Source organism: Lissotriton helveticus, chromosome 4_1, assembly GCF_964261635.1.
Source record: "Lissotriton helveticus chromosome 4_1, aLisHel1.1, whole genome shotgun sequence".
NCBI lineage: Eukaryota > Metazoa > Chordata > Amphibia > Caudata > Salamandridae > Lissotriton > Lissotriton helveticus.
The window spans coordinates 1686059058-1686077660 of NC_136063.1; the positions used below are offsets into that span (position 1 = coordinate 1686059058).

The following is an 18603-nucleotide window of genomic DNA, read 5'->3' on the forward strand; positions in this document are numbered from 1 at the left end:
AGTACCATTACCAAAGGAAGGGAGAGAACCAAGGTGGTTTGATTCCGCCTGTTCACTGGCAAATAGGGAATTAAGTCCGCACTACTGACTGAGCAGTGGGAGTCGCTGGTCGCCAGTGCCAATCTGGGGGGCAGCGGCCCCTTCTGGTCTGCGGTCAGGAAAACAGGGGAAATGGGGAAACCGTTAACACCAATCAGTTGCAACATAACTAGCAGCGTTTGGGAGGCTCACTTCTCTAAAATGTATGCTGCACCAACCAAGGACTTGGTGACCTTTACTCCAGGACAGATGTGCGGTCTACAGATTGATCTCCACGAGGTGAAAATAGCCATAAAAGAGAGCCTTGGAAACAAGGCACCAGGCCCCGATGGATTGTCCATCGATATTATTAAGCACAACCCGGATCTATGGGCACCAATCCTTCTTAACGTCTTCAACAGCTTGCCAACAGTGCCTATGCCCATTACCTGGGCAACCAGCACTATTGTCCCAATTTTTAAAAAGGGTGATAGGTCGGACCCAGTTAATTATCGTCCGATCTCCCTTCTGGATAACACTTTAAAAATTCTGAGGCGAATTATTTACAATAGGGTGCTAGAATGGACTGAAGACATAGACCTATTGGACCCGTGTCAGATGGGATTTAGGAGCAGGGTAGGGACGGTGGAGCAATGTCTGAATCTAAAATTGATAATCGACAAGTACAGCGTTGCTCGATCGTCTCCCATTTACCTTGCATTTATGGATCTTTCATCCGCCTTTGATCTAGTGAATAGATCCAAACTCTGGGCTATCCTTTTGAACTCTGGACTAGACAAGGCGCTTGTTAATTTCCTGGCCTATCTTCACACAAATCTTAAAGCACAGGTCAGGATTGGGATGGGTGGAGAAGTCTCTGGAGCTATTAACATCGGCAGGGGGGTGAGACAGGGGTGCGTTTTAGCACCCCTGTTGTTCATCATTTACATCAATGGCTTTGCAAGAAGCCTGAAAGAAGTGACTAGTGATATACCAACAATTCTGGGGCAACCACTACCAGTGTTATTATACGCTGACGATGCGGTGCTTAGGGGCCGCACACCAAATGCCCTCCGCCTACTTGTCCAAAGCTTTGTTCAATACATGGAGGGATTAGATTTGCGCGTAAATTTAAAAAAATCTTTTATCATGTCATGTGGCCCTGGGAAACGGAAGCTCAATACAATACACATAGGGACAGATAAACTTGAATCTGTGCCTACATTTCCATACTTAGGTTTAGTTTTCGCTGCGAACGGCTCATGGAGTGGGCACTTGGCCCACGCCGTGGGCAAGTTCTCGAAAGCCACCAATTCAGTCTTGAGCTTGCCGCGCCCAAAGAAAATAGGTGCCACTAGAGCTATTTAAATTTTTTTTTAGATTACAGTGCCTACCGGTAGCCACATATGGAGCAGAGGTTTGGGGGTTGGGAAGAAGCCCAGGTATCCAGCGGGAAGAAAGCCGATTTTGCAGGAAATTATTGGGCGCCCCAATCTCATCTTCTGAATTTATCTGCCATAATGAATTGAACCTCCCCTATGTATGTGATTTTATCAGATCTAGACCAGCTCTATTCTGGGTCAGGATTTGGAGGAATAATTCAGCCACTCTTACACACAATATTATAAAGGACTGTTTAAAATGTGACCATGGCATGGAGATTCCATGGCTTTCTGGGTGTCAAAAACATTGAGCGCCGTGGACAGAGGTAGCCTCTTCTCCGACCCTACTAGGATCGAGCCAAAGGATAAAATGGAGGTTAAATGTGCACTGTATGCACTTTATAATTCTGAACGAATGGGAAGAGAATCATCAAAAAACTGTTGTAAAATACATGGGGAACGATCTATGTAGGCAACCACTCCCGCACTATCTTACCCTACCTATGACCAACTGGGAGAGATCACTCTTGTTTCGCCTAAGAGCGGGTTCTGTGAAATATCTGTTGGCCTTCCCGCTGGGCTATCAACATAGCACAGATTATAACCCATATCCTTGTGATGGTGTCAGCACACAAGATGATTTGCACTTCCTATTCTTCTGTAAATTTTATTTAAAATATATCAACTGGCTTTTAACCCCATATTTTAGGAAACCTAGACCCCTCTCGTTGGGGGAGTCTTATCTATTGATGGTTTCCCTGGATTCAGATGAACTAATTTTACGCACTAGCACTTTTTTGAGACTGATAACAAGAGTACGCAAAATGATGGAAAACCCTTGAAATTAGTTTCCTCAAAACTGTATTATATTTTTAACCATGTAATCTTGATGTGTTATGTAATGAATTGTTTTTATGTGGTACTTCTATGAATTTTATGAAATTCGAATAAAGGTCTTTTGAACTTGAACTTGATAATGGGTATTAAAGTCTGTAGTCTAGGTCACTGAGCATATGGGATTAGTTTGGGGTTTCAGTGATTTTATTAAAATATTGTATAAACCGGACTTGAAATTCCTCTTAAAGTTTTATGTATGTTAAACCTTTATGGTCCACTGAATCTAATAAAGTTATTCTGACTGACTTGCCTGCTCGTAATTTTATAATAAGGAAAATAAGCACAGTCAGTTTTGTGCTTTAATATATATGGATGCTGAATTACATATAAACAAAATGGATTTCCAAAGTACAATAATCTTTAGTAATGCATGTGTTCTTCAATAACAGGTTGCTATGGCATCGTGAAGGTGCCTGAAGGTCCTTGGTTTTGTAGAAAATGTGAATCGCAGGAAAGAGCAGCCAAAGTGGTAGGTTTCCTTTTTGTGTTTTTTGCTGTGTTATAATTATAATGTAAGCGTATCTTGCATGGCTATTGCTTCCTTTCATTGGTCCCAGGCACAGCTCTCCCATGCTGTTGCACCTCTGAGTATTTTTTCCTGCTTTTGACTCGTTTTTTACTTTGTCCTTCCTCTCCCCCATTTCTCTGAGTGCTTTCTCCAGCTTTTGCCTCGTTCTGTACTGCTTTCTCCTCCCCCACCACATTTTTCTGAGGGCTTTCTCCTGCTTTTGCCTCGTTTTGAACTGCTTTCTCCTTCCTTTCGCCCCTTCTTTGAGTGCTTTCTCCCACTTTCGCATCTTTTTGTAATGTTTTCTCCTGCTTTGGCCTCATTTTACGGATTTCTCGTTCCTTTCTTCTGTTTCTTTGAGTGCCTTCTTATGCTTTTACCTCACTTTTTAGAGCTTTCTCCTTCCTCTCCCCGTTTCTCGAAATGCTTTCTCCTGCTTTTGCCTCGTTTTGTACTGCTCTGTCCTTCCTTTCGCCCCATCTTGAAGTGCTTTCTCCTGCTTTTGTCCTGTTTTGTTTACTGCCGTCTCCTCCCTCTCCCCATGTTTCTGAGTGCTTTGTCATGCTTTTGCCTTGTTTGTATACTGCTTTCTCCTTCCCTTCGTTTTTCACTGCTTACTTGGTTGTTCGAATGAACATAGCACCGCAAAGCAGCTAGCAACTCCAGTGCCTTGAGGCCCTCGAGTGATTTACCACGCTTTATAACACCTGATTGATTGGTGTTGCAGAAAGACGTGTCCTTAACTGCATACGCCCTTACTGCTTGGAAGGATCATCTTTGCTGTCCTAATAGTACTGCTGGCCTGTAGCTCTAGTAACTCTCTTGTGGGAGGATTGTTAAGCCAGCTGACAATCATTATTTCTATTTGGGTGGGTAGCTAAGACACCTCCTAATAAGGAGCCATTTCTCTTAAGCAATAGTCAGTAAAATATCCAAAAGGCACTCTGGAAAGAGGAGTATTATCGTTTCATTGGTTCCTGTTATAGGCAAGATCCTGCCAGGAGTTGATAAACACCCTTTTGGCTAAGTCTGTGAGGCTTACGTGAAGTGGTTCCATGACCAGTCCATGGAGTCATGTGTTGATTGAATGAACACCTTGGTCTGAGGGAGTGTAATTTATTTACAGGACCTTGAGGGGACACTCCCCAATGTCCCCTTTGACAGTGAAAGCTAAGTTTAATATGTACTGCGAAACAGTGTTAACTGAAGAGGAGTTGCAGAATGCTTGTGTGTTGTCTAGAGTGTCAGGCAATGCCAGATTTAAACTGGTACGGTATACATTTTTATACAGGGCTTAGCTGGCCCCAAGCTACACTGCAAAAGGTATGTGTGGATAGACCGGATTCTTTTTAAAAAAAAATGCAGGCTGCAAGACGGTGATTTGAGGATGTCTTATAGTATGTGTAAATTGGTATGCTATTGTCCAGAAAATGAGGACTGAGGGGGAAAAAAAGAGGACCGTGGTAGGATTCAATGCTAAATGCTGCGTCTTTGCCTTGCTTCAGCACCTATGCAAAAATAAAATTAAACCTAAACTTGCCGATCTGTCTGTGCTGCTGGTCCGAAGGAGACTTGTCATCCATTTTTTGCAACAAACAGTCTCTCCATTAGTGAAGTGGTAAGACAATGAATTAGAGTGGACTCTAGTGTAGAAACTTCACCTGCCCAGAACCCTAAGGAACATGCTGAGACGAATCAAAGGAAAGCATTACTTAGGCGCCTGTCACCCAAGTAATGTACATTCGCTGTAGACTACAGACATATTTGTGGTAAAAAATGTAATGCACAAATAGGTTATTGAAGTATAGTTGATTGTTTAGCGAATTACTGTTCACGGAGAAGCCTCTGTTCTCATTTCGTAGACTTTTTTTTATTGTCCTTTATTTGCATATGAAAAATAATACAAAATATTTAAGAACAATATAACGCCTATACCCCCACTTCAGCAAAGAACCCTCGAGCCAGACTGACTTCCACAGATGCCCCAAGGAATTTAATTTTGACTTTTGAAGTTGTCCTGTGTGTGCATGAAATGTGTCGAGATAGCAGCACATCTGTTCATCTCCCTTTTATCACTGTTCGCATATCTCTAAGGCTTTGGTGAATCCTATATCTCTGTCCTCAGCGCATGCTAAAGCTACATTGTGTATATTATTTTGGAGCCCGCTGTTCAGTTTCAATATACATACTGGTGTAAACTCGCTCTACTGAGTCCTTTCTCCTTCTCTTTGACTTATGCCTGAACTTCTGTTTTTCTGCGCTTCGCTGTCGAGCTTGTTCTCAATGCAGATTGTTGCTAGTAAGTTGAGATCAACAGATTGGGCTCTTATACACATAACAAGTGTTGGCTTAATAGCGTGCTACATCTGGACTACTCTGGACTGGACTTAATAGTTACTTGAGCCATTTTCCTATTCCATTGTCCTCTCATAGCACTGCAAGGCCCAGCCTGTTAAAATGTACATATAAATCTGTTTGTACACTATCAGGGCTATTCACAAAGGTAACTTACACTTGTGAGTAATTTACTCTTACATTTTTTATTCACTTTACTTCTTTTGGCCTTTCACAAACTTTAAGTGTGAAGTTGCTCACAAGTGTAGACTTCAAACGTCTCCATCTGAAAAATAATTTTTATTTAATGTAATATATTTAAATTAGTTAAATAATTCAAAATTAGTACATTTTATTCTATCCTACATTGTAAATACATTTTATATATTTATTTTAAATGAACATTTTTACTAATGTATTATAAAACTCGATACACTTTTTTAAATCTTCCCTATTCTTTACCATAGGGAAATCCCCACCCTGACTGTGGAATCTACTAATGGTAAAGTATAGGCAAAAGTAAAAATGTGACCCACAGCCAGAGACTTCAGTCTGGTCAATCAAACTGCCTTGATAATTTTTTTTTTAAACCTTTATTTCAATTGCAGTATTACATTTGCGGGCCTACAACCACAGGGGCCGGCCGTCGCTAAAACAATAGAAAACGATTGGCATTGCAAATTTACACAGCTTTCAGCCGACAGCCCGGGGGCCCAGCAGCAATTCAACATATCATTTCGACATGAGCAGAATAGTGGAGTAGGAGAGGGTGAAGGTCCTACTTATTTTAATTATTTATAAAAACGACAACCACAAACTAAATAAGAGGCAATGCGACATGTGTCCGTCTCATGGGGGAGAGTCATATTAAACAGATATACAGTAATAAGGATGAAATGAAAAGTGGGAGGGGGGCCCCCGGGTAATCGGACATGTAGTAAGAAAATCTGTATAATGTAGGAACGTCAGGTCATGGGGATTTTGGTATCACCGGGACCTCTACAAACGGGGGGGCACAAATCTCCCCACGATACGAATTCCATTGGTTCCAGACTCTACCCCACTTCTTGGGCAAACTGCCTTGATTAAAGTCAGAATTTCAAAGGTCAAGTTCCTGGCTAGCTTTAGAAGATTTGGTAATTCAACTTTCAGCCAGTAATTTGGCCACCATTACAGAGGTTGTAAAACCTTCCTCGTGTCTTGCTTGACCCACCCAATCCCAAAGATGACAATTTTACCTAAGAAATAACTTTTGTTTCAAACTTGACCAATATATTTACCCAGCAGTTGTCTCAAAGTGCTGCTGTTGGGGGTGTGGCCAAGATGGCGATCGGGTAAGACGTTGTTAGAAATGGGATTTCTGGTTGGCTAAGGCTTGCGCCAAAGCCAGGCAGAAACCACCACTCAAGTCAGGGCAAGGAAGTTACACACCAAGATAACCCCTGCTCACTCCCTTGGTAGCTTGGCACGAGCAGTCAGGCTTATCCCGGAGGCAATGTGTAAAGCGTTTGCGCAACACTCACACAGCAGCAACACACTAGGCACGCCACAAAAAGGAACTCCACACAAGGTTATATATAAAAATAGCCTTTGTACTACCATACACACATTAGATCATAATCGCACAGATACACTGTGCCGACTGGCACTGGGCAGTATTTGCAGGGGATTATATACACAGGAGAGGGCCACATGGGCCACCGTCAGAAATAGCACTTTGTAGAAATAGCACTTTGTAGAAATAGCACTTAGTAGAAATAGCACTTAGTAGAAATAGCACTTAGTAGAAATAGCACTTAGTATAACTGTAGCACAAAATACAACATGTAGAACACAACCAGGAACCACTGGTAAAAGGTAGGTACACACTACGCAATACTAATCACCTTAGGCATAGATCACGCAGGTAAACATAAACTCACTAGTATAAACTGAACTAGGGAAAACAACCTACTAATCGTAGAACCACATTTAGAGGTATCGCAGGCATAAAGGCATTACGCATAAATCACATTTGGCATTACCAGTGTACCCCAAGCGAGGGCACAACACATGAAAACTGTCTCCAGGGCCAACCCGCCTCTCCCAGGGCCAGCGCCTTATGTCCAAATAGGCAAGGCTGCGCAGGCAGCAAAAAGCAACAACGCAAAAAAGGCCAGGTGGCAGCGGCCCACTAATTGCTGGGCAGCTCTGAAATCACAAAATGAGGCACTGGCACTCCCTGTGCCAACTCTGTTCTCCCCCCCCCCCCCCCCTGGGATTCTAACAAAATAAAATGTGCCCCAAACGTTGCAGCTCCCTGCGCTCTCGCAGGGCCGCTGGAAAACTGCGCCAATGAAGTATGTCCCTAGGAGCACCCTGGCTCCTGAAAACAACTGTGCCCCAACGTTGGAGCCACAGGGCTCTGAAATGAAATATGCCCCCATGTTGCACTTCGCTGTGCAGGGAACGAACTGCGGGGAGAATAGCTATTCCCCAGGGCTCCCCTTTGAAGAAAACTGCCCCCAACAATGTCAGGCCGGAGCCCCACTCACCGGGACTCCTGTCGTGGGGCTCTTACTCAGCAGGCCTCCCCATGGCACTGACAACGTGCCACGACAGGTCCCGCTCCGTTGCTGCTCTGTCCCTCGCAGCTCCCGGCGGGTCTCCACTCGCTCCCGGCCTCGCCCCGGCACAGCTCGGCTGGGAGCGTTCACTTGGGCTGTCCGGGCAATGTTTTCAACACTCCTGGGCTGCGGCGGTGATATGGGGTAGGCTCCCGATTCAAAGTAAAACACCGAAGCGGGGTGGCACCCGAAAAATAAACAATAAAGCGGGGTGGGCACCTGCGTCAATTAATGAACCAAAAAAGCGGCAATTATGTGGGGTGGGCACCAGCTTGGAGTGCACAAGGGCGGGGGACTCCCTGCGTTGGGATTCCCTCAAAATAGGCTGCAGCTTCGTGCTGCAGAGTCCCTGCGTTCCTCTCTCCTCCTGGAAATTTAAATAACAGCGCTCTTAGCACCAATGTCCAGCGATTCTCCCAACAATAAAGATCTAGCGCTCCCAGGCGCTTGAGGCCACAAAGTCCTTGGCAAATACAAAAAGGAAGAGTCCTGGGTGCTGGGAAGACCCCAGCAAAGCGCAGGCAGGCCAGCATGCAGGGACCCTCGGGAGGCAGCAGCTGGGTCCTGCGGCGGTTCCTCCTGGCAGCGTGTTTACCACAGAACACAAGCACAACCGAAAACCGTTACATGGGGTCACAGCCCTTTTTATACACATTTTTCCCTTTGTCTCCTAGCACAGGGTTAAGGAAAAACCAGATGCAAGTGGTTTTGGAGCACTTTGTTGTGCTCAGCCCCACTCCCTATTCACATGGCAGGCTAGGGACATCAGATGCACCACAGGGGGCGGAGCCAGCATTGTGGAGGGAAAGTCCAGCCCTATTTAGGTCCCAGGTGCACTCCTCCCTCCCATCAACATGCAGATCTCCCCATTCACCAACGGGCAGAGCCATCCTGACTCCTGGAGCCAGGCACAATAGCCAGCCCCTGTCACTCACAAACCAGACAGGCAATTCACATTCACTGCACACAGACATGCCAACGTCTAGAAGTGGCACTTCTACACTAGTCACATTAAATCTGCGCACACCGTCGCGCAGCATTTAATATCATGAGTTCGCAAGTATCAAACTCGCCCCTGCACTCCTCTCACGTCAGGAACTACCATGGACACACACATCCCCTATGCATTCCTATGGGAGGGCAGGCCAATCTCACCACACGCACTCAGATTGCGCACGCACTTCACACTGGGACACAGGGTTAGAGTGCGCAGAAGCCAAAAACAACTAACACCAGGCCACAATTAAAAGCAAAATGTTTTGGGGTGAACCTGCCAAAAGGGCCAAGTCCAACAGACGCGCTTCATTCGTTTCTCCGCTCCCATCTGCCTGCCAGGACACTAAATGGTGAGATATCTGCCCGAAACTTGGTACGAGGCAGCAAGAGAGGCGCGAGAGGTCAGAGGACGGCTCTTGGAGACAAGAGAGCCCATGGAGCTAGCGCAACAGTGAAGGAACCGGAGAGGCCTGCTCGGGCAGAAGATGGCTGCCGGGCCCGCGGAATGAAGAAGAAACGCAGCAGATATCGTGACGCAGAGGCTGCACGCACCGTACTATGGGAATGGTGTAGCCGACATTAAAGGTGAAATAGCGACCGGCACTCGAACCTCAGTACCAGGGGTCGGAACCCTCTACACCCCAGCTGTCTGGCACACTACCTTCCAGGCCTCAGCGGAGTGAGAACCCTGGCCCCCAAATCAGCAGTCGACTGGGCGAAGAACCAGGTTAGGGGGACCGGGCAGCGGGGCCTGCAGACACCAGGGCAAGACTCTGAGGCGATATTGCTGCAAGTAACTATGGGGTGGAGAGCGCAGCCCGAGCACAGGTGGTAGGCGACTACTGGACCCAGTAGCAGCTAGCAGGCAGCCGCTCATCTCGGCAGCACCCCGCACAACCTCAGGGCTTCGACGTAGGGAGGACCCGGGGCCTGTGATGCTGCGCAACAAATAAGGCGATAAAATAAGGCGGGGAGGCCCGACTGTGAAATCCGTGCAGGCTGTATCACGACATTGGGAAAGGTGCTATTGAACGCACAAGCAGAACACGGCCCACCACCCAGAATAACGCAGTGTAGGCCACACACTGCGACACAGCAGAGGTCGTCCTCCTCGGCTCCGAGGTGGGGAGAGCCGCGGCCTACGAGGAAGCAAGCATATAGGGCAGGAAGTCCGGATTGTGCGTAGGCTTGCCAGTAACTGCTCAGATCAACATTACCAGGAACAGAAAGTGGAGGGGCCCTGAAGAGCAGGATACGCCTCTAGCAACACTTAGAACCAATAGGGGTCACTGATCTCAGTCTAGTTCATGAGAGGTGAAGAGACTTGGCACACAAGGGACCGGAACACTCTTGCATTGGTCACTGGAGGCAAGAGGTGGAGGCTGGAGGAGAAGACTGGAGCACCAGAGCCCCACAGACAGCAGCGTACCTCAAACAGGTATTACTGGAGCAGAGCTGAGAACCGAATAGGAGAAAAGAGAGGTGGCAGTCTATATTGGCCACATAACAAAGCGCAGTAGGGAACAAAGGAGAAGAGCGATGAGGTGGCATTATTTCAGACAGCACAAGGGGGAAGGGAGGCCTGGAGCACGGGGAAGCGGGACATTTAGAGGCTGCGCTCTAGGGGTGCCATGTGGAGGCCTAGTGAAGAAGTGGATTCTCCGGGGCCTTCCCACACAGCAACACAGTCACAAAGGAGCAGAGGGAGAAGGGTTGTGAGCAGTTGCGGAGAGGTGACGGTGGGTAACCTTAATGACCGATCGTGCTCACAGAATTGGTTTACAGAGACATATTGGGGAAGTCGAAACAGAGCCCAGGAGGAGGAAGGAGCATAAGGGTACAAGTGCCTGCAGAAGTGGACCCTGCAAGACGGAGAAAGACAGTGCCCAGAAGTAGGAAGAGGCACAAGGGTACAAGTGACTGCAGAAGTGGGCCATGTAAGATGAAGAAAGATCAGTGAACGAAGCGGGGGCTTATACGCTTGAGGGGAAGCGGGGACACCCCGATTTATCAACCGGCTAGGTGAGAGGAAAACACCGGGGACCCCCTGGATTAGACCCAGGAAATAAGGCAGGTAAAAGGCGGAGGAAGTGGCCCGGAATAACGCTTGCAAAGGGACGTGAGCGGGACGGAGTTTCGGACGCCAGCATGCCTGCGCTGCGGGGGGAAAAACCGCAACCTGAAAGAAATGCTGCTTAAACCTCCTGCACAATCCAGCAGAGAGGGACACACATCCCCCAACCCACAAACAGGCCAAGAACCTGACACAAATGAGGACCCAGTTACTTGTGTTTTTTCAGAGATGCTATTCAGCACCCTACGTGAGCACATACAAACTCTGAAAAGCGAAGTAGCATCTGAGCTGAAAGAGGTGCGAAGGGACGTGGATGGCGTTGGAGAAAGAGTAGCCGATGTAGAGGAACAAAACCAGGCCTGAGAAGAAGAGGTGGAACAACTGCAACAGGAGGTGATACGGCTCAAGGCACAACAAATCGACCTGCAGGCGCAGGCAGAGGACTTGAAAAATAGATCACGCCGGAATAATAAAAATCGAGTTAAAGGGGTTCCATCCAAAGAAGAGGGTTTGGATATCACTCAATATATGCAAGGTCTGGTTCGCCACATTCTGAAGACTTTGGCATTAAAATAGATCGACCACACACAGTGGGGCCACATAGATGGGCTCCAGCCGCCCTCCCCCCCCACGCCCTTGGATAGCTTAGCTTAACTGCTAGACTTCCAAATGAAATAACAGATCCTACGCAAGGCAAGAGATAAGCAACCTCTTATGTACAGGACCACCCTATTGCATTGTTTCGGGACCTAGCTGCCATAACCCTGCAGAAAAGGAGAGCATTCAGACCAGTGACAATATTCCTTCAGAATCAGGGAGTAAATACTCTTGGGGGCATCCATTCAGACTAATATTCAAATGGCAAAGCAAATTGCATCAACTCCGCTCCCTGCAAGATACTTGCTGGATTCTGGGGATCGACCACGCAGAGCAGGAAGGAAAAGTATGAACCGACCGCCTGACATCTAACGGAAGATGGCAGAAGGTAGGAGGAAGCCGTACTAAATACTATATGGGGAAGCCAGATTACTCCACGATTGCGCAAAAAAGACAAGCTGTATTAGACTCTCTTCCGAGAGTGACTGAGGGGACAAAAGGCAGATACGTGTACTGCATATGGCCCGGCGGGAGAGTAAGGGGGAATTCCCTTAGAGCGGGGAGGCATATATGGCATTGATCACATCATGCACCCAAACTTCTTTTCTAACAAGATACTTGAGACTGGACCACGAGTTCGGACATTGTGGGGGAAATGTTGGGGGTCTCAGTTGGGGTTAGAGAGGGAGAGGGAAGGGACTGGTATTTTTGGAGAAGGTGTTAGGCATGGATGGGAGGAGGATCACGACGGCAGGGGACAGTGAAGATGCGTTGGGGGTGCAGAGATGCCTGTAGATAGCAATGTTCTTATTCATTTGATGTCAGATAATCACCTGAAAGTCCTTACACTTAATGTGAAGGGGCTAAACAACCCTACTAAACGGAAGGCTATTCTATCATATTTGGAAAACTCCGAGGCAGACGTGTGCCTTCTTCAGGAGATACTTTTATTATCCAGGGATTGGCACCGCCTGCGGTCGAGAGTCTTTCCCCAATAATTTTTTCCATCCATGTCAGATAAAAGAGAAGCCGTGGCAATTTTGATTGATAAGCGATTACGGTGAGAGGTGAAGGATAAGATAGCAGAAGTCAAAGGGAGACTGTTGGCATATAGTCTGCAGATTGGGGATCAGACCTTATTGGTTGGGCCGGTCTACGGATCCAATGCAGGCCAGGAGGAGTTTTTGAAACTGGCTGTCTCGGAGGCCCTGAATAGTCAAATTCACCTGACACTTGCAAGGGGGGGGACGGGACTTAGATATAGTCATGGAAGCAGCCAGGGACAGGTCCGAGAGTCGCTACACACAAAGAGGCAAAGTATCAAAGGAATGGATTAGGTGGCTGAGTTCCATGGGATTGGTAGATATGTGGCGGGCTAAACCTCCTCCAACATCACAATATGCGTTCTACTCTCAAGCTCTTGGCACGTATGCCCAACTAGACTAGTTTGTGTGCACGGCAGTGCTCGTTACACTAATGACAGACACAAGTATTGTGCCCACCGCGCTTTCAGGCCACGATGCGGTGACCGTTTCCCTGAAATTACCCACACCGCGGAGACAAATGGGGGGTGGAGGTTAAGGGAAAGTCTGTTACATAAAGTGACAGTGGTGAAACAAATCACTAAAAGCATTAAGGAATATTTAGAGATGAATGACTCATCAGAGGTTTTTATTTCCACACTGTTCGAGGCCATGAAAGCTGTGGGTAGAAGATAGCTTATCGCAATTACTGCAGCAGAAAATACGGAAAGGAAAGAAAACCGAGAACCACTATCAGCACAGGTCCTGGAACTAGGACAGGTACATAGGCGGACAGGAGCGCCCAGGGTATGGAGACAGCTTAAGACAGCGAGGATGCACTTAGCAGGGTTAGACCTTGATAGAGCAGAATATGCAGCACTAAGGTTGAAATACTCCTATTATATGGGGGAGACAAGACTGGACGAATGCTACCGAACAAGCTTAGAGCCCGGACACAACAGACGAAGATCCACTCCATCACAGATAAGGGAGAGGAACGTACTGATGATGAGGATATTACCCATACTTTCAGGGAGTTTCATGCGCAACTTTATACGGGAGAGAATCGATCCAAAGAGCTCCTAACGAACTACTTAGAGAGGGCCCATACATCTAAGATAGCTCAGGGACAGGCAGAGACACTAGATGACCCTATTAGGTTGGGTGAGGTGTTGGAGCGATCGCAAGACTAAAAACTCTCAAATCCCTGGGCCCAGATGGATTCTCGGCGGGTTCTAGAAGGTCTTTTCTTTGGATAGATATTCACTAGCGCACACCCTTACTATGTCCTGTTAGACTAAAAAATAATAATAATGGTTACGCAATAGGTTTAATCCTACTTTGGCGTGCTGTCAGACATCTTAGGGCTGCCTGTCCCTAGGTTTACTAAGTATTGAAATGAGGGGTACGAGACAGATTGTCACAACCTGACCTGACGCACAGCTAAATCAGTTTCTTCTACTGTTCTCTGTTTAAGTATGTAATCACCAAAATAAACGTTAGAATCAATTTTCTTTTGTCATTGACTGTTTATATTTCTCAAGAATATTCATGTGTTTAGATTTCTGTGAGTTGTTGATTTTGCCTTAATATTGTACTTTGGTTAATTATGTCTTTATTGTAAGATGTATCCCATGAACACCATGTGTATCGGAGCAGAAGTGATATGTAATATGTAGATGAACTTGAACTAGTGACAGTATCAAAATGTGAGGACAGGAGCAAATGGTGGTGATATGGTCTTAAGCTGATGTTTTGTTGATGACCTTAATTAAAAACAGAGTTAAACCTAAAGTGCTGCTGTTAATTATCTCTGTCTTTCCTGTAACAAACAGAGGTTTTGACAACCGCCGTTGAAATTGAAGTGTTTGGTTTACCTCCACATCTGCTATTGCATTATACAACATAAAACCTCATAAGTTGATGGACCATCAAACCCCTAGCCTACATTCTATATAGACCTAGTTGTGCCTGGCATTAAGGCACTGCATCTGTTATAGCACCACTCCAGTGTTCCTTTAAAGCAGAACAAAGGAATGTATACAATGTAATGTGAAGTTTTGTAGCATATTGGAAACGTTAAATTCTATTAAGTTCTCAAAGGCAAGAACTCCCATTTTCTCCTAACAGCAGGTAGAATAAAAACTATACTACACTTGAAACTAAAACATCCAAATACTTTTGGTGAGGAGCACTTGTAGCTCAGTTACTAGACTTTAGATACCAGTTACTTGGCACAGTCCAAGTGACTATGGACCCTTTATTTCAGACACCAAGTTTTCCTCTGTCTTTGAGGTCCTGTCCCTGACTGCTGGGACAACTTGACTCCTGCAGCCCCATTCATCGCCTCACTTGTTAAGAATCTGCACCTATCAGAACAGAGTTTGACTTGTACCAGTTCCTTTTTTTTTCTTTATTTGATTTCAACCAACAGGTACAGTGGTGCATATTCTATTAATTGCATTATACGCCATTTCTCAATACAGACACGTTGAGCCTTAAACAACAATCTGTACCATTTTCAACACTTCTTATTGGAGGAGATTGCGTAACACATATCCCTGCCTCCCTCTAGAGACCCTTTCCCACTCTCATCGCCAGGTTCCCTGGTGAGCAACAATAAATATACAGCTGCGCAGCATGATAGTGTAGTACAATATCCGTGTGGAAGGGAAGGAAGAAAACTCCTGTCGCCTCCCTGTACTGCACATGGGGGGAGTCATCAACATCTCCAAGCCAAAGTCTCATTCTAAATCTGCAGCACTGTCCAGAGTGCCAACCTTCTGTCTTATGTTGCTTGAGTCTGCCACGTCCTCTAGGTACGTCTATAGGGGAGCCAAATATCCTGCGGGAGGGCGGGCGTATGTGGTCAATTGTTCCTTACTGTGTATTAGATCATTTATCCAATCCTTAAATTTGGGGGCCCTCCCTCTACCCGATTGGCATGCAACTCTGCATTTCCCCAGTAACAGCCCTAGATAAATGAATTTCCTATGTGTGTCCAGAAGTTCCTTTGTATATCCTAACAGCGCTATAAGTGGAGTGAGAGCAATAGAGGAACCCACCATCCTATACAGTACCGTCTCCACGTCTAGCCAGTACTGATGCACCTCTTCGCGTTGCCAGGCCAGGTGAATTAACCCTGCCACCTCTAGTCTATATCTGTCACAACAGTCCTCGGGTCTCAATTTTTACCCAAGTAGTTTTGCTGGTGTATAGTATACTCGGTGGAGGAATTTGAAGTGTATAATACGCAATCGGCTGCTGGCTGCCATCATGCCTGTCTGCGTGCAACAGTATAGCCACTGCCCATCAGTAAGGGGTTCGCTTAGGTCCGAGTACCAGCTAAGTCTAGAGCTCGTCCGTGTCCTGCCTCTCCGCAAGGGCAGCCCAGAAAAGTCTAGAGTCTGCGTGTGCTGGATTTGGTGACCGTGATAGTGTGTAAGGTCGTAAAAGTGGGGGGCTCACGGGGAAATCCAGTTGTAACAGTGCGAATTTGGAACACCTCACTAAATAGGTCACTGCGGTCTTTAAATTGTCCTTCATGCAATAGATCACCTCATTTGCTGATCTCCCTCCTACTCCACATCGTGCCGCATAGCCCCTCATGGGTGACCGGGAGCAAGTGATGATACTGGAGGGCCATCAGAGGGGAACATAGTAGGGATTTGTGTAGCCGTTGTGCTAATCTCTGCCATGCAAGATTAGGGCAAGCAACAGTGGAGTAGGCAACAAGCTCTCCCGGGACTCTAGCTCCTAAGTAGGAGGACGAGTGCAAAGGAGAAATGTATCCTTGTTCAATGGCTAAGTGTGGCATGTACGGGGTGGATTAAGCCAATATGCTGTATAGTGGGCCTGTGCGCAGAGATAATAAAGCTCCATATCCGGTGCATCAAAGCCCCAAGTGCAAATGGAAGGGTGAGTGTCTTACAGGTTACTCTGGGCTGCTTGTTCCCCCAAGTTAGTTGAAGTAACTGCATTTGAAACGTTTGAAAGAAATGTCTTCCTGGGGGGGTATGGTATATTGAGAAAAAAATATACGAGCTTCGGAAGGATTGCCTTTTTTATAAGGGAGATCCTGCCCGCCAAGGACAGAGGCAGCGTTTCCCAGTGTGAAACCGGAGTTGTAAGGGAGGTAATGGCTGTGGCATGATTTGTCGGCAGTGTCTCCTCCTTATCCCTAAATACTGTCACACCAAGATATCTCACCTCTGTATTGCACTACTGCAACTGATAGTCAATCAAAAATGTAGTTGTCTTCCAGGTGAGGGGAAACAGCTGTGACTTGCTCCAATTAATTTCTATCCCTGAGAAGGCCCCAAATTGGATAATTTCCCTGAGAACAGGATTTAGTCTGATGTGCGGCTCACGAAGATAAAGCGTGATATTGTCTGCATGTAGCGATATCAGCAGGTGTCGGGATGGGTATCTGAGTGCAAACTCCCTGTGCCTTTGTCGGAGCATGTCCGCTAGAGGCTCTACTGCGAGAGCAAATAGGAGGGGCGACAGGGGGCACCCCTGCCTGATACCTCCTGAAATGGGAAAGGAGATAGATCTTCTGCAATTAATCTGGATAGTAGCTCTCTGCTTGCTATAGAGTAGGGCAATCCAGGACAGAAATGCAGTTGGGAACCCCATCCTCCTTAACACCGCAAACATATAATTCCACTCTATCAAGTCAAATGCTTTGGTGGCGTCTAAAAAAAAATTAAAACTGCCACCGCAGCTAAGTCAGGGTTGATATCTTGAATCAGAGCAAAAATAGTGCACAAATTATGGGAAGTAGTGTGTCCTGGTACAAATCCTGCTTGATCAGGTAGGACCAATCCTTCTATTAGGAGGCTCAGTCGGTTAGCCAACACCTTGGCTAGTATCCTCGCGTCGCAGTTAATTAAGGACAGTGGCCTGTAGGCCTCGCACGCTGTGGCTATTTTGCCTGGCTTAAGAATGGTGATGATGGATGCTTCACGCATGCTCGGGGGAGAATACCCAAATCTCTTGCCTCATCGTATACTGCCTTTATAATAGGAAGGAGCATTTAAGCATAACATTTATAGAAGTCGGCAGGTCGGCCATCTGGCCCAGGTGCCCTACGAAATCTGAGCTGCATGGTAGCCACTCTGATCTCTTCTTCCTCAATATCCGCTGAGAGAGATTCTTCGAAATAACTATCAACATCCGTACCGTGCGTCTTACGTGTCATGTAAAGGGTAGAGTACAATTCATAGGATACGTTCAGTATCTCGACACACCGAGCCCTCAGCATTTTTAACTGCTAGTATATAATTGGAGAACTTGGGTACACGTACTGTTTCTGCCAGGGCTCTCCCCGGTCCCTCTCTCTCTCCGTATGTGCGAGTGCGGTGGTATTTCGATCTGAAGAGGCTTTCATGTTCCGCTGTTTCTTGGTATTTTGTTATCAATACACGTAGGTGGGCCTGTTGCTGACTGTTCAGTGTGCCTGTCATGCATGTTTAAAGGGCCTTAATATCCGTTTCTATTTGCTGAAGCTGCCGTTGGATGTCCCGTAGAATCCCACAACCCTTTTCGATGCCGATACCTGGCACTGTGTCTTTGAAGACATTCCATACGCAGGCTAGTGTGGACACTGATTCTAGATTTCTAGGATAGAAATTGCGTATTTCCTGATGCAGTTCTGTTCAGAAGCATTCAACCTGGAGGCCGCTGTTTCAGCAGTACTGGGGAGTGATTGGAATATGTCTGAGCAATATGAGCTGTATCCCCAATCCTGGGACCTAGCCCCCGGGATGTTAGCCAGTAGTCAATACTATACCAGCTGGAATGCACGCTGGAGTAAAAGGTGCAGAGGGTGCAACATTCTCCATTCGTCTAATAGCTGGTTTTATGACAAAATTTCCACCAGGCACTTTCCTGCCTTAGCTTGAAGGCCCAGGACATGATGGGAGCCATCTATGCTTGGGTCAGGTGTGGTGTTAAGGTCTCCTCTCCAGGTTAGGTGTGTAGATCCAATATCTAGGATAATCCCCATAGTTTACTAAAGAAGGCGGGATCGTCTACGTTAGGCCAGCCCTTAGCAATTCACAAGTGTGACAGTGTGTGTTGTTAAATGCCCCCACATGACACAGTATCGTCCGTGGGGGTCCTGCAAAGTTCCAGATGGATGATATTGGACATTTGATTGAATTAA

The 18603-nt window shown here is 46.5% G+C and overlaps 1 protein-coding gene across 2 annotated transcripts in view; it reads left to right on the forward strand.

Annotated features, from left to right (window-relative positions):
• Positions 1 to 18603, forward strand: part of LOC144829326 (protein AF-10-like) — a 1339974-nt gene that overhangs the window by 63857 nt on the left and 1257514 nt on the right. For both annotated transcript variants that reach the window (XM_078688368.1, XM_078688367.1), the window contains exon 2: positions 2687 to 2766. In XM_078688368.1, coding sequence (XP_078544494.1) covers positions 2687 to 2766 — 80 coding nt within the window. The remainder of the gene's footprint in view (positions 1 to 2686; positions 2767 to 18603) is intronic.